General features: G+C 45.7%; 1 protein-coding gene across 5 annotated transcripts in view; it reads left to right on the top strand.

Annotated features, from left to right (window-relative positions):
- slc8a2b (solute carrier family 8 member 2b) overlaps positions 1-13,780 on the top strand; it is a 132,078-nt gene that overhangs the window by 96,003 nt on the left and 22,295 nt on the right. For all 5 annotated transcript variants that reach the window (XM_047335707.1, XM_047335709.1, XM_047335706.1 and 2 more), the window contains 7 exons: positions 5,885-6,371; positions 9,171-9,308; positions 9,615-9,842; positions 10,055-10,432; positions 11,513-11,638; positions 11,762-11,957; positions 12,504-12,634. In XM_047335707.1, the coding sequence (XP_047191663.1) occupies positions 5,985-6,371; positions 9,171-9,308; positions 9,615-9,842; positions 10,055-10,432; positions 11,513-11,638; positions 11,762-11,957; positions 12,504-12,634 (1,584 nt within the window). In that variant the 5' untranslated portion in view covers positions 5,885-5,984. The remainder of the gene's footprint in view (positions 1-5,884; positions 6,372-9,170; positions 9,309-9,614; positions 9,843-10,054; positions 10,433-11,512; positions 11,639-11,761; positions 11,958-12,503; positions 12,635-13,780) is intronic.

The raw sequence follows: 13,780 nt of genomic DNA, 5'->3' as shown, positions 1-13,780 counted from the left end.
ATGATCATAGAAGCAGTTATGATCATAGACTCTGGAGAACCACGTCTAATCATATCAAGCCGCAGAGAGAAGTCTGGTAAAATTAACGCTGGCTCTGTATCAGAAGATTTTATTTTATCACGTGGATTAATATAATCGAAAAGCACAAAACATTTGATTCACGGTCAAAAATGTGAACTGTTGTCAGTAAAGAAAATAAAGAAGTAGAGGAAGAATAGCAAGGGAAGGGTAAAGACGCAAAGAGCCGGACGAAATCGAGAAAATTGTAGAAGACGGACATGAAATTAGCGTGCGTGTGTGTGTGTGTGAGTGTTTGTGTGTGTGTGTGTGTGTGGCAATAAACACTTACCAAAACACTCATATCTAGAAACAGGAGGAGAATGGCAATGACCACATTTCTCATGTTCGCAAAGATGCCAAATATTTGTGTAAAGAATATTACAGGCGTGATTTTTTTCCCCCCTTCCTGATACTAAACCAGCAGCTACTGGACGGACCAGAGTCCATGGGGCATAATTTCCTTGTGTGGGCAACTATTATCCCATATCAGGCCGTGAGCCGGGCTCTGAAGGAGGTACATGACCACCGCTAGCGGAGCACAGCTGCACTATACTATGCTTCTCTCTCAGGCCAGTACTGGGAGCAGGCACATAATGTGCGGGACTGGGTTCAGGTGCGATGGCAGCCCGAGGAGGCTACTGAGCTCCAAACATTACAGATAGGGAAAGTGGAGTGTAATTCAGGTAGTGAAGTGGAGCCTTTTGATATGTTGGGTTCAGTGAGAGAAATATTACGACATCAGGTAACTATGGTAGCATGAAATAATCTGCTTGTGTGTGCCGGTGGGAACATGTCATCTCCTGCCCCTTCCGTGATCTGCTTCAACTCCAATTCCCACCCTTGCTACGTCGCCTTTCCACCTCCCGCTCCCTTTTTTCTTCCATTCCTCTGTTCGGTTTACTCCACCTCTTGTCTTGTTCTCCCCCATCTCTCTTTCTATTCTTCCAGTTCTCCTTCATCCATCCGTCGCCCACGCAATCGACATCAACAATTCGCCGAAGTCATACATTTTTCTTACAGCTGTTTGTGCTGATCGCCTGTTGGAAACCCAGAGCCGTGCTTACAGAGAAAAGAAAAATGCATGTTAGCAGCAGTGCGCTCAAAGATACTGAGTCACAAAATGGAAAGATCACATCTGCGTGCTGCCCTTCCGCTCAGCTGGCTCTTGTCTGATGATGCAAGTCGTTCGTACGCATCTGCCGACACATCGGATGAATTAATAACTGCATTCGAATTGCACTTTTTTTAAAAGGGAATAAGTCAAAAGGAACCAGAGGTAATCCAGTGCTGCTGGTGAATGTGAGAACAACAGCAGAGACCATCCGTCTTCTCCCTCGTTCCAGCTCGTCTTCACTTTGTATGCTTTTCAATTGGGAGGTGCTCCCGGGTCGTCTGGGGCCCTTTTGTAGCAACAGGAGAAATGAAGCAAGAAGCTGAAACTGATTGCTAAACGGGAGGGAAGCGTCAGAGGGGAGAAGAAATGGAAATGAATGTAACGCCTACTAATGATATCAGTTAACCGACAAGAACACAGAGCACCATATCATCGCCAGAGTCAAATGCTTTTGGTTAATGCTTTTTGCGTGTGTTTAATTTGACGGTATCGACCCTGATGGGTGATCTCTGTACTGTGTCTGTCACCTGAGCTCACTTTACTGTTACAGCTGCAATTACTAACCTTATGTGTTGCCGTACATTACTCATTTTGCTCCTTTAAAAATGTTCTCTGCATTGCTGTGATTCGTCATTATGTTATATGAGTTTGACCAGAAAGAGTAAAAAGGCCAGGGATTCCCTTTAAGCATGTTCATTTTTAGCCAAGCACAGCTATTCAAAAGACCTGTGTGATAGCACTTACCCCTAACCCACCATTCAATCACAATTCAATTTCATCTGTCTATCACCAAACCCCAACATACATTATCTCAAGGCACTTTACACATAGTGAGGTCGGGACCTGCATTGCCAAAATTCATTGTGGTTTCTACGCTCCGCGCTGCGTGTGTTAGAAAAACTCGACTTTTTACAACATGGGCACCAATGAAAACAAAGAAAGCAAATGCAGTTTCTTGCTGACATCAAACGTCCGAATGAGTCCGGAGACAGCAGACAGAGGCAGATGGTGAAAGGGCTACGTGTCCATCTGGTCACGGAGTCTTCTTTCACATCTACTTACTTTACAGTAACATCGCATGGAAAATAATTATGGCATGTTGGCACAAATCCCCGGCAATGCTGTGTGTCCCAAGTGGGGAGCTGGGATTGGTTGTTGTCGTGCCAGCGCCAGGCGTTAAAGCATGTAGTCCTTAGTTTTCTGAAAAGAGACACGAAAGGCAGAACGCATGATGGCTTAAGGGAGATGGCTACAAAAAAAGGCAAACAGGTGAGATGAAACGTCCTCAAAGGGACGCAAAATGACCACAGAGCTGCAGAACAGCTAGGAACCCACACAAAATGTGTGTGTGTTAGTGCTTATTTACTGTATATATGTTTTTTTAAATAAACTCTATGTTAGACTGTTACAGTGTAAGTTTCATTTTATGAGCCTCTGTCTGTTCTCCCTGAGCATCTCAGCTGATAATTAGAGTCTAATGTGAGACAGTCCAACAGGACCACGGGGGCCCGGAGCTATTCGTCTGATGGTTATTGAGAGCAAACAGCCCTTTTTGTAGAGACGACGCGTGGCGCATTTCATCCTGACTGCACGGTTCTCGCTTCACTCCTTTTGTGTTTGGGTTCAGGCCCCGGTGGATCCAGAGAAGTAAACATGGAGCGTAAACATGTTGTGTAGTTACATAAATCCAAACTGAAACCACACACCGGTTCAGGTTCATAAAAGGAGACATCCAGCGTTTTGAAAAAAGGTCGACCTTGGTTCACTATGTACATGAATTGCTATCATAATACAGCAGCCGGAAGCCATCAGTTCATTGCAGCTGGTTGCCGTTCAGTGGACTGTGTTTGTTCTTTTACTGGCAAGGAACCTGTAAATGTCCGACATGATTCTGGCATGAAAAGAAACGCTGGTGGTTATTTTCTTATCATCAGAAAGCTTTTGGTTTTTAGTTGGTCTCACGCAAATGTTCACATAATTATAGTAGTAAAAAGCCAGTCTTCACATGAACTAAAATGATAATTTAAACATGAGCCTGGTTGCACAGTAAGCAGAAGCGTTTCTCTGTGGAGCCGTGGGTTCTTCCTCTGTCTACGTGGTTATTTTTTTTTTACTCCTCATGCAGTCCAAGGACATGTACTGGAGACTCCACATTAACTGTAGGTGTGAGCGGTGGTCTGTCTCTGTATGTTGGCCCTGCGATGGGCTGGCGACCTGTCCAGGGTGAACCCCGCCTTTCGCCCAATATCAGCTGGCACTGGCTCCAGCCCCCACAACCCTTACAGGATACGCGGTATAGATAACTTTCTTCATTTCTTCATGCTTTTAGCACAAATCACTCAACTGTGTGGCATTTATAAGAGACTGAAAATGAAATCAGTCTCTTCCCATCATTTGCACCTAAATAGCCAAAGTTAAAATACCAAACAATGGACGGTCCGGTTCATTCTCTGTTGGCATTCATGTCATGTTCAGAAAGGTAATAATCATGACAACATTTTTTTATCGTGTGGAACGTTTTGTGTGAGCAGGTGCTTTACTCCTCCAAAGGGCAGATGGAGAGAGAGAGAGAGAGAGAGATGAAACAAGAGGCAGGAAGAGAGAGGTGGAAGATTAAGGGCCGATGCACATACTGACGGAAACAGGGTTCAGTCCATCTGTCCATCCTTTGGTGTCACACTGAGGTTTCAATCTCACCAGTTGGCACACACACACACACACACACACACACACACACACACAGCCGTAGCCGAAAGTAGAAGATGCTAAGGTATCAAAACTTATCCCACAAAATGTAGAGTATAAACAAATATCAGTCGGCTTTTGTGTGTGTGTGTGTGTGTGTGTGTGTGTGTGTGTGTGTGTGTGTGTGTGTGTGTGTGTGTGTGTGTGTGTGTGTGTGTGTGTGTGTGTGTGTGTGTGTGTGTGTGTGTGTGTGTGTGTGTGTGTGTGTGTGTGTGGTCGTATTAGTAGTAGCTTTGGGGTTTGAATGAAATGAGCACGATGACATAAACAAACAAACTTGAACTCTTTTTCCCAGAGGCCATCACAGTGACTCATCCCTTCTTCATCTTTCTTTCTAACTCCACACTTTCTGGCCTCTGCCAATTCCTTTTCCGCCTCTCCGCTTCCTTCAAACACATTTTGCCCTCATCTGTTTGTGCTTGCCGTTTGGCTTTGTGCCTTGTTCTTACGCTCTTTTTGGGACCTTTCTCTCTCTCTCTCTCCCACTCGTTTTCCCTTTTCTCCTCCTCCCTCCCCGAGCTGAAGAAAGAGGTTATTTGTATTGCCTATTGTGAGAAAGAGAGGGGGAAAATGCTGCTTTAAGGAAAGAAAATCCCAATCGCCTCATTCCTCATTCTCTCTTTTCTCAATCTCCTCTCTCGGCCTTTCAATCTCTTCTCTGTTACCATCTGTCCTTCCTCCCATCTCTCTCTGGTGAGCTCCTGTCTTTCCAACCCTTCCTTTCTTTACCTGCTCACGTCCTCGTATGTGTGTTTTTCTTCTGCCCCTCAGTGACTCACCACCATGAATAGAGTCTGCCAGCGTCATCTGCTATGAATCACGCTTCTCAACTTTTCTCCCAGTTTTCTGTTTTCGTTTATGATGATATTGGATGTTTAAATTCACCCACTTGGTGAGTCCTCACCTAATATTTGATATTTACAAGACTCTTGTGTCAAATGAGCTGTGAAAACTTCTCCTGAATGGAGGCGAGGTTCCGTTCATAAACGGAGCCTCTGGAACTCTTTCTGGTAAACACAGGCAGCGTCTTGAAATGGATTAGACATTGATTGAAGTAAAAAAAAAAAAAAAAAAAAAGGAGGAGGAGTGTTTGATATTCTCATCTTGGCTTCCAGTTCTATTCACAGTGCAGTATTTTTCAAAATAAGCTTTCTCAAAAGCACCGTGGGGGCTGTAAATGTTCCACCTTTTAGTATTTTTCTTCATCTTGATCGAGGATGGTGGTCTGGTTTTTAGTCAGGAGGCCAAGCAGCTTGCATCCTTTAACTTCAAGTCTTTGTATATGTAGGAAAAAAATATTTAGATGACGAGCACATTTTCCTCTGCTGCCCCCGACCGTCCACTGATGTAATGCTTCTGTGCTGCATCTCCTCAAAGATCTTTTTCTTTTTTACTTTTCAGTTGAGGATGTTGACCTTCTGCTGCTGGTGCTTGGGTTTGTGTGAAGTATTTAAGGTCCATAGCTGCCAGCCAAGGTACACCTCATTCCCATTCAGTGAGAGAAAATGGCATTCATGATGGCGGTGCCACATTTAGATGATCCAGTTTCGGGGGTTGGTGTCATACACGCTGACCCGCTGCCGGGGTCAGAATGTCTGCCGGGGGGAAAAATGGTTCAGACGTACGTGTGTACACTGTACACACTGACTTCACACTGACTTCAAAAAGGCTTCGGCATACATGCATACATTTATTTTTGCAGACGTGAAAACACTTTCCACTCCGGTGAAAAATGTCTCCTCACCGTTAAGAGTGAGGCTGCTTTCTGTCCAATCAGTAATAACTCCCTCTAGAATTTTCTTTGTGTTCAGTCGAATGCGCTGTCAAAGATCTTTACTTGTCTTTTGTGTTTTCAACAAAACAAACAGGCAATCTGTGAGAGGTTGTCTGGTCTCTGTCTTTTCACTTTGTCACAAACTAATTTGTTCTTTCTTTTGTCTCTCTCTCTCTCTCTTCCCCCTGTAGGTGAACTAGTCGCACCCCCCGTCAGCTGTACCAACGCCTCCCCCTTCCCACCTCCCTCTTCCTCAGTCTAAACCCATCACCCTCCCCCCCGCGTGTCGCCATGTCTCTCTTCAAATCCACCGCCTCCATCCTCCTCCTCCTCCTCCTCTTCCTCCATCAGCTGCCTCCTTGTCAGCCAGAGTCCCAGCGCAGTGAGCCCAGCACCGACCCCAACCTGAGAGGGGTCTCGCCCTCTATGTTCCCCTCCTCCCCCCCGTCCTCCATGCCCGTTGGCAATAGCACTCCGTTGAGCAGAAAGGAGAAGTGTGAGGAGGCGACGGTGTGCAGGCCCGGCATCCTGCTGCCCGTCTGGCAGCCCAACCGCCCGGGGATCGGTGACCAGGTTGCCAGAGCTGTGGTCTACTTTGTGTCGCTCATGTACATGTTCCTGGGAGTGTCCATCATCGCCGACCGCTTCATGGCATCTATCGAGGTCATCACGTCGCAGGTGAGAACCTGTGAATGAATCTCTGTTTTGCTCTCCCTCTCCCTTGTTTTCTGTCCTTCTCCTCAATATCAACTGTCTAAAAAAAATGACGCGGTGAATCCTCACGTCTGAGACGCTTGGGCCGCTTTGCTCTTTAAATCGGATGAATGTACAAGATGTGATTGATGGGAATTGTTTTTGTTTCTGCTTGCTGAATATTCCCATCCTAGAAAATTGGATTTCAATTTGCTAAACCAATCTCCTCAGTCATCAGCAATTCTTCTTCAAGGGAAAAATGCAGTGCGCAGCGCCCATATAGAGGGTGTAATTTCAAAAATGTTGCTCTGTTCTTTTTTTCTCAGTATTGTACTTTCACACAGAAATCTAACATAAGACTGTTACGGTTAGCACTTAATTTGGACCTCGAAAGCAGATTCGGACTCAGGCACCAAGGATAGGAGGAGATAGTTTTATTTTGTCCCAGTAGTTGCAGAGAAGTGAGCTGTGAGGTGGTTTTCCTGGAGGAAGCAGACGGCGTCCGTGGCAGGCAACGGCAGGGGCAGGCTCAGCTTAGACAGGTGCTGGGAGAGAGGAAACACTGGTGAGGTGTGATTCAGCAGAGTCACAGCCATGGGTCAAAATCACTTTCGTCTGGAGTCTTGTTGAATCTAGACTTTACACACTTGTTTTCCTCTGCAATATCTACCTTCCATGGAGTCTGAATCCCGCGCTGACCTACATCCACACAGGTCCCTCTGCAATAAGTCAGCCACGACGCCCCGACAGCTCTCAGACCTCTCCAGTAATCGGTGGCACTTGATGTGCATTGTTTGAAAGCAGACAGAAACTATGCCGACTGTGCGACAAGCGGCTGAAAGTAAACGGGCATCATGTTGATCCATTTACGAGTTAGTGTATTCTGGTCTGTGGCGTCACCATAAATGATTGATTAGCCCTGTAATGTTCGAAGTCAGTGAGTGCGTCTGATGACCGCTGAGGAAGAGAAGCCGCCGGTCAACACGTCTGCATCATCATATCGTCGCCCCTTCACTGCAAGCAAGGCTCGTCAGCTTCCTTAATGGGCATTAGGCAGATTTCCCTCTGCATCAATTTGTCCTCCATAACAGTGGCGATGACCCTCGGCTGTTTCAGAGACAGACACACAGAGCTGAGTTATTAACTTACCCAGGAGGACTGTGGTGGATCTGTTTGAGCTGAACGCAGCAGGGGTCCCGCTAGTCTCTCACTCAGTTGGTGGAGGTTTGTGTGATGTGTCACAGGCAGATTGAGCTGTTTGTTTGTGTGTGTGTGTGTGTGTGTGTGTGTGTGTGTGTGTGTGTGTAGTCAGGTTTGGCAGTTATAAGCCCTGGAGACGAAGAGAGGAAGGTTTGAATTTAAGGCCTGAATGGAGGCGCTAAAGTACCAATACCTCAAAATTGTACTTAATTAAAAAAGGTATTGGTAACAGATCGATGAGGTTTGAGGCTCAACAGACGCCGAAACAAAGAAAAAAAACCATCATCAATTCTGCCTGGATCAGGGCCGACATAGAAACAGCAAAACAAGCTTTCACGCTCACATTAACACCAAGGAACAATTTAGAGGCTACAATTAACCACAAGCAGTTGCTGCAGTTTGGCCGCTCTTAATGGAAAATGTGTCAGATAATGATGAGGGGGGGGTTAATGCTGTATAGAGAACTATATAGACTTAATAGAGATAGTAGCAGGAGGCATGTGGGTGGAGGGGGGGCAGCAAAGTGAAATGAAAGGGTTAACGGAGGAAGGAGAGTGTTCATCCATCCTGTTCAAGGTCAGTGTGTATGATTGTCTGATTGTGTGTTGGTGTATGTGTATGTAGCAGCCACAGCAACACCTCAGCTATTTTGGCAGGGGAATAGTTTGCCCTTTGTGTGTTTCAGTCTGCATGTGTGTATTTGTGCTGCACAAATATGTCCTGTCCTCTCTCTGTGTGTGTGTGTGTGTGTGGGGGGGGGGGGGTGCGCGTTCTCATGTTAGGAGGATTTATGGGTCTAGAGAAGACGAACGGTAAATACAGTGGATCAGTGCATAAACTGCGTACGGTGGTGAACACAGCAGAGACAGAGGTATAAATCTGTCAGTGTGGATAAATGTGGACAGCAGCCAACAGCTTACACAGACTGGTTCTGATGGGAAAGTCCCAGGTTTGATCCCACTGCACACTTCCCGTTATCAAAAGATTTGTAATAAAACTAACTGAAGACATGTGGTGTCTCAGCATGGAGAACAACATCAAGATTCGAAGTGGAGGTAATACACAATGTATTATGTTAGACAAGGATGATACCGTAAACATTAATATTATGTGAATAATGCAGTGTGCAAGTGTGACATGCCCGTATGTGAAGATGTTCAACCTACACACTGTTAAATATTATATAAGGAAATCCTCCAGTCACAAAACAAGACTGTTGGGGACAGTTGTATTGTTTTTTTTCATTTGCACCTGTACAGTTGATCTCCCTTTTTTTTATATAAATGATCTGACCTTGCTCCAGGGCTGTGTGGGTGAACCCCCACCGTCCCCACTCTGCTTGGTTGCTTCGTTACGCATGTTTTATCGGAAACAATTTACACCTTAATCATCATCTAATGAGTTCAGTAAATCTGGTGACCTGACGCACATCCCTGCAGAACTGGAAACACCTGCGCAGGTGTGCGGCGAAGGTTTACGTTCGGTTGTAGAATTCGTCCAGCGAATGAATGCACAGTTCAGTGTTGTGTGTAAAGTTGTACGTTGTCCTCACGAGTAAAGTAACACCGACGTTTGGGCCAACAGGAGAAGGAGGTGACCATAACGATGCCCAACGGAGAAACATCCGTGGCGACCGTTCGGATCTGGAATGAAACTGTGTCCAATCTGACGCTCATGGCTCTGGGCTCCAGCGCTCCGGAGATACTGCTGTCTGTTATCGAGGTACACACACACACACACACATCCCCATCTTCATCATGTTTTTTTATTTATTCCAAAGCACATACTCATATTACTTTCAGTTGCAGCTTTGTAACTATATCTGCTGCAGAGACCATGGCTTGTTGAACCTGAGACTGGTTAATCATTTTCAAAGCGGAACAATAATAATGCATCACACACTCTGCTGCTCATTTCTGCCTGTGTCATTGATCGTCTTTAATTGTTATTCAAATATATTATTGTTTGCTTAGATGCTGGTCATAGATTTCAGTCCAACAAACCTCACACACACTATGACCCCTCCAGGTGTGCGGTCACAACTTCGAGGCTGGTGAGTTGGGTCCGGGAACCATCGTCGGCAGCGCCGCCTTCAACATGTTTGTGATCATCGGCCTGTGCGTGTGGGTGATCCCCAAGGACGAGACCCGCAAGATCAAACACCTCCGGGTGTTCTTCATCACCGCCTTCTGGAGCATCTTCGCCTACATCTGGCTCTACCTCATCCTGTCCGTCATGTCGCCGGGCGTCGTGGAGGTGAGACGGACTCAAAGACTAAAGGCCAAACGATGAAGGGCAGCAGCAGCGCGAGTGCGGTTGCAGAGCCATTTTCTCTGACATTTTGGGGGCTAATTTGGTCAAAATGTGTGCTCCATCCCTCTTCGCGTGAATTACACAATGTTTTTATCATCATCAAACACCTGACCACATGCCAACATGTGTCACAAGAATCTGGACGTGTGTTTCAGGTGTGGGAGGCCCTGGTGACCCTGCTCTACTTCCCAGTGTGTGTCCTCCTGGCTTGGATTGCTGACCGCCGCCTGCTCTTCTACAAGTACATGGGCAAGCGTTACCACAAGCGCCACGGCATCGTCGTGGAGACCGAGGGAGACGTGACACCCAACAAGGGCGGCATGGAGATGATCACAGACGGCAAGTTCCCGCCGCGAGGGGGCGCCGTGGTCCCCGCCGAAAACTGCGGGGGGACGGCGGACGGCGCGGCGGGCAACAGCGTCGGTGCAGCAGCGGGGGCCATGGCAACGGGAGCTGGAGGCAACCTGCCCAACTCCAACAGCATGATGGTCAATGTGGAGAGCAACAAGGAGCTCGACGAGAGCCGCAAAGAGGTGAGAGCCAGGGAGGGAGAGAGGGAAGTTCCATTAAAATTTAGAGAAAACTTTTTTCTCTGTTTATTAATCTACTCATCATTACAATTCGGATGCAGCCAGATGAATAAAGGCTCATCTCAAACTACATGTTTTTAATTTTAGCTGCCTCAAAACAACTTCCTGTGTCATGAATGTCCCTGTATTCAAGATATTCAAGATATTCAAGAGGACTGTTCAGAATATTTTAGCCCAACACAAGACATGTAATTATTGGGAATCTCAGTTTGACTCAGAGGAAGAGTTATCAGTGAAGAAGTGAGGGGTGATGGGATAGCTGCTGTCTCTTATTTTCCAAAAAAAGACTGTGTCAAAATCCTCAGATTTGTGCTGTTTCAGGGAATTCATGCAATCCAGGCCGTTTTGAGTGACACGTCCATGATTTGAATGGTTTATCAGATGGAAAAATCCCTGCTCAGCGTTTCGTAGCACTCAAAGATACAATGTTATAACTGGCTTAAGTTCTCGTGGGAGCAATTATTAAATTTTTTTGTCTCAGCAATCCCAAGGTAAACAGCAGAGGAGGGAAAAGTGCAAAGCAATCTACAATGAATGTGCTCTTCCGTGTATGTGACTGGATGAGGCAGTAACTTGACGGATGTCGTCGCGTCGTGGATCTCAGATTCAACTATTATGTTGAACATTTTAATTTCACTGTCAGCAAACTAAAGTTGGACATGACAGGTAAATACTGTGCCTGTCATTTCTTCTTCAAACCACAAAATTTAAAATGTGACGGCACCACTGGTTTGTGCAGAACAATGATTTGTATTCAGCATCAGACCTTTAAAGAGAGGGTGAAAAGAGCTTTTACACATCTGATATCTGGAAGTCCATTTCAGCCAATGTGATCAAATTTGGTCCCGTTGGTGTGTACTTGTATTGAGAAAACCTTTAAAAAAATCTAGTACTTTTTCCCTGCGATCCTCCACACATTCAGTGTCAGTATGCATGCAGCCGTGCGTGCTGTCAGTTTGTGTTGTGTTGACAGGTTTTTCTAATCTTGAGTGTGTCGCCCCATCTCTCTCCAACCGTCTCCAGGTGATTCGCATCCTGAAGGAACTGAAGCAGAAGTATCCCGACAAAGAGCTGGACCAGCTGGTGGAGCTGGCCAACTACTACGCAATGCTGCATCAACAGAAGAGCAGAGCCTTCTACCGCATACAGGTAACACACACACACACACGTAATTCATAAATAGTCCCTGATGTCAAAACTTGTGTAGACCTACAAAATAACATGAAAGATAGACACTTTTAACCCCTCCTCAACTCTCTGCTGCCCTCAAAGGCCACCCGTATGATGATTGGAGCCGGTAACGTCCTCAAGAAGCACGCGGCCGACAACGCCCGCCGCACGGCCATAGTTGACGAGGAGGCCCCGGTAGATGACGACCTGGGGATTTGCAGCCGCATCTCTTTCGAAAGCGCCCACAGTCAGTGCATGGAGAACTGTGGCATTCTGACACTGGGCGTGGTCTGCCAAGGTAGTGCGATGAATAAGTAATACTCTCATTTTGAGTTCACATGAATAAGTCAGCAGAGGAGAAAGTGTTGCGGTGATGAAGTGTAAAATCTTCCCTTTCTTCAAATTAATGAATACATTTAAACTGAATATATATACATATATATGTGTGTATATATAAATGTCTTTGATCTGTTCAAGTTTTAGTCTCCTTGATGTTTTTTTCTCTGAACAATCTGAACTTTAAAGGCAGCGTAGCCACCTATTTTATTTTAAGTTTAGTTACTGTATTTAAGCAGTGGTAAAAGGCATATTCAGATTTAAAACTGTATTCAACTGATTTAGGATCACACTTCGTAACGTGGTGTAGAACGTCATACTTTTACGAGAAAAAAATAAACAAATATTTTCAAAGATTATTCAGTTGAATACACCTGTCACAAAAAACTCACTGGAAAGTGAAGCTATGTGGTTTTGTTGTTACATATACACACACACACACACATATATACATGCAATGTACAGTATGGTATGCCCGGTGTTATTCTGTTTTGTTTCCGTTGTGTAGGTGGTCTGGGAGAGAACACCTTCTATGTGGACTACAGGACAGAAGACGGTTCGGCCAACGCCGGGTCCGATTACGAGTACAACGAAGGAACGCTGGTGTTCAAACCAGGGGAGACTCGTAAAGAGATTAAGGTGAGTGAAGAGGCGGGGCGGGAGACGAGGCGGGACAGAGGGAAGCCGTCCGGACACTGTGGGAATGTCGGCTAAACAAAGGAGTAGTTCAGCACTGAGCTCTGCACCACAAACCACCAGCCGAAAGGCAAGACCTGGCCCCCGACCACAAGCCGTCGCTGGGCCACAGAGAAACACCAGACAGCTTTCAAGTGCTCTGACCTTCCTCTGGTATTTAAATTCGATTCCTTAATCTGCTTCTGTGGCAGATTCAAGATTCAACATGTTTTAGTGGCACACCGGTTATACGTAAGTACAATTGTGTGGAAAGGGAAGGGCTGCTGTGTACTTTCTTAGGCACTGCTGGCTTTCTTAGGCGGGGGTCACTCGCACCCGGTGATGTGATGCGGACCACAAAGTGGAGACAATTCCACCAGAAAAACTTCAGCACAGTGGTCTGTTTAAAAGCCCCTTGCTCGACGTTTTTTTTGTCTCCTATACAACACTTGTTCTGTTCTGCAAATCACTTTCTCCTGAAGAAAAACCATTCGGGAGAAATTGGGATTTCACAATAAAAAATGTTGTGAATGCTGTATGCACGTTCATAGATGGAGAACATATCTCAATGCAGCATGAAGCCGTGGCGTCCGTGTTGCATCACCGGCAGAGCAGACGGCCACACTGAGCCAGACAGAAGCTAATAGACACGATCGGGCCAAAGACTTGACTGAGCAACAACCGCATGGACATGCTTCTTGTCCTGCATTCAGTTGAACAAACTCACTAAAACATTCACTGCTAAAATCAGGCAAAATATTTATTAGCCCAACTTATTGAACTGCATGAAAACATACAGCATCTGCAAATGTCACAACGACAAGGACTGAATGTCTAAATGTGATTTAAATGAGTCTTTATTCAGCATTTAGAGACGGAGATCGGGACTTTTACATAAATTCACATGTATTTCATTAGAGCCCTCGAGAAATGAGTTCAAGTACCCTTGGCGGAAGTGTCCCGGAAAAAAAGTTTCTGATGCTGCAGATAAAAAAAGGAACCTGTCATTCAGAGGAAGGATATAAGTCTAAAGAAGACAGGGATCGATGGCGAGGTGGCGCACTGATTTTCACTAAGTGTGGCTTATCCTCGTCGGAGAGCACAGAAAGA

The sequence above is a fragment of the Scophthalmus maximus genome, chromosome 11 (assembly GCF_022379125.1).
Source record: "Scophthalmus maximus strain ysfricsl-2021 chromosome 11, ASM2237912v1, whole genome shotgun sequence".
NCBI lineage: Eukaryota > Metazoa > Chordata > Actinopteri > Pleuronectiformes > Scophthalmidae > Scophthalmus > Scophthalmus maximus.
The sequence above is the reverse complement of the archived record's forward strand: the minus strand, read 5'-3'. Positions and strand labels throughout refer to the sequence as shown.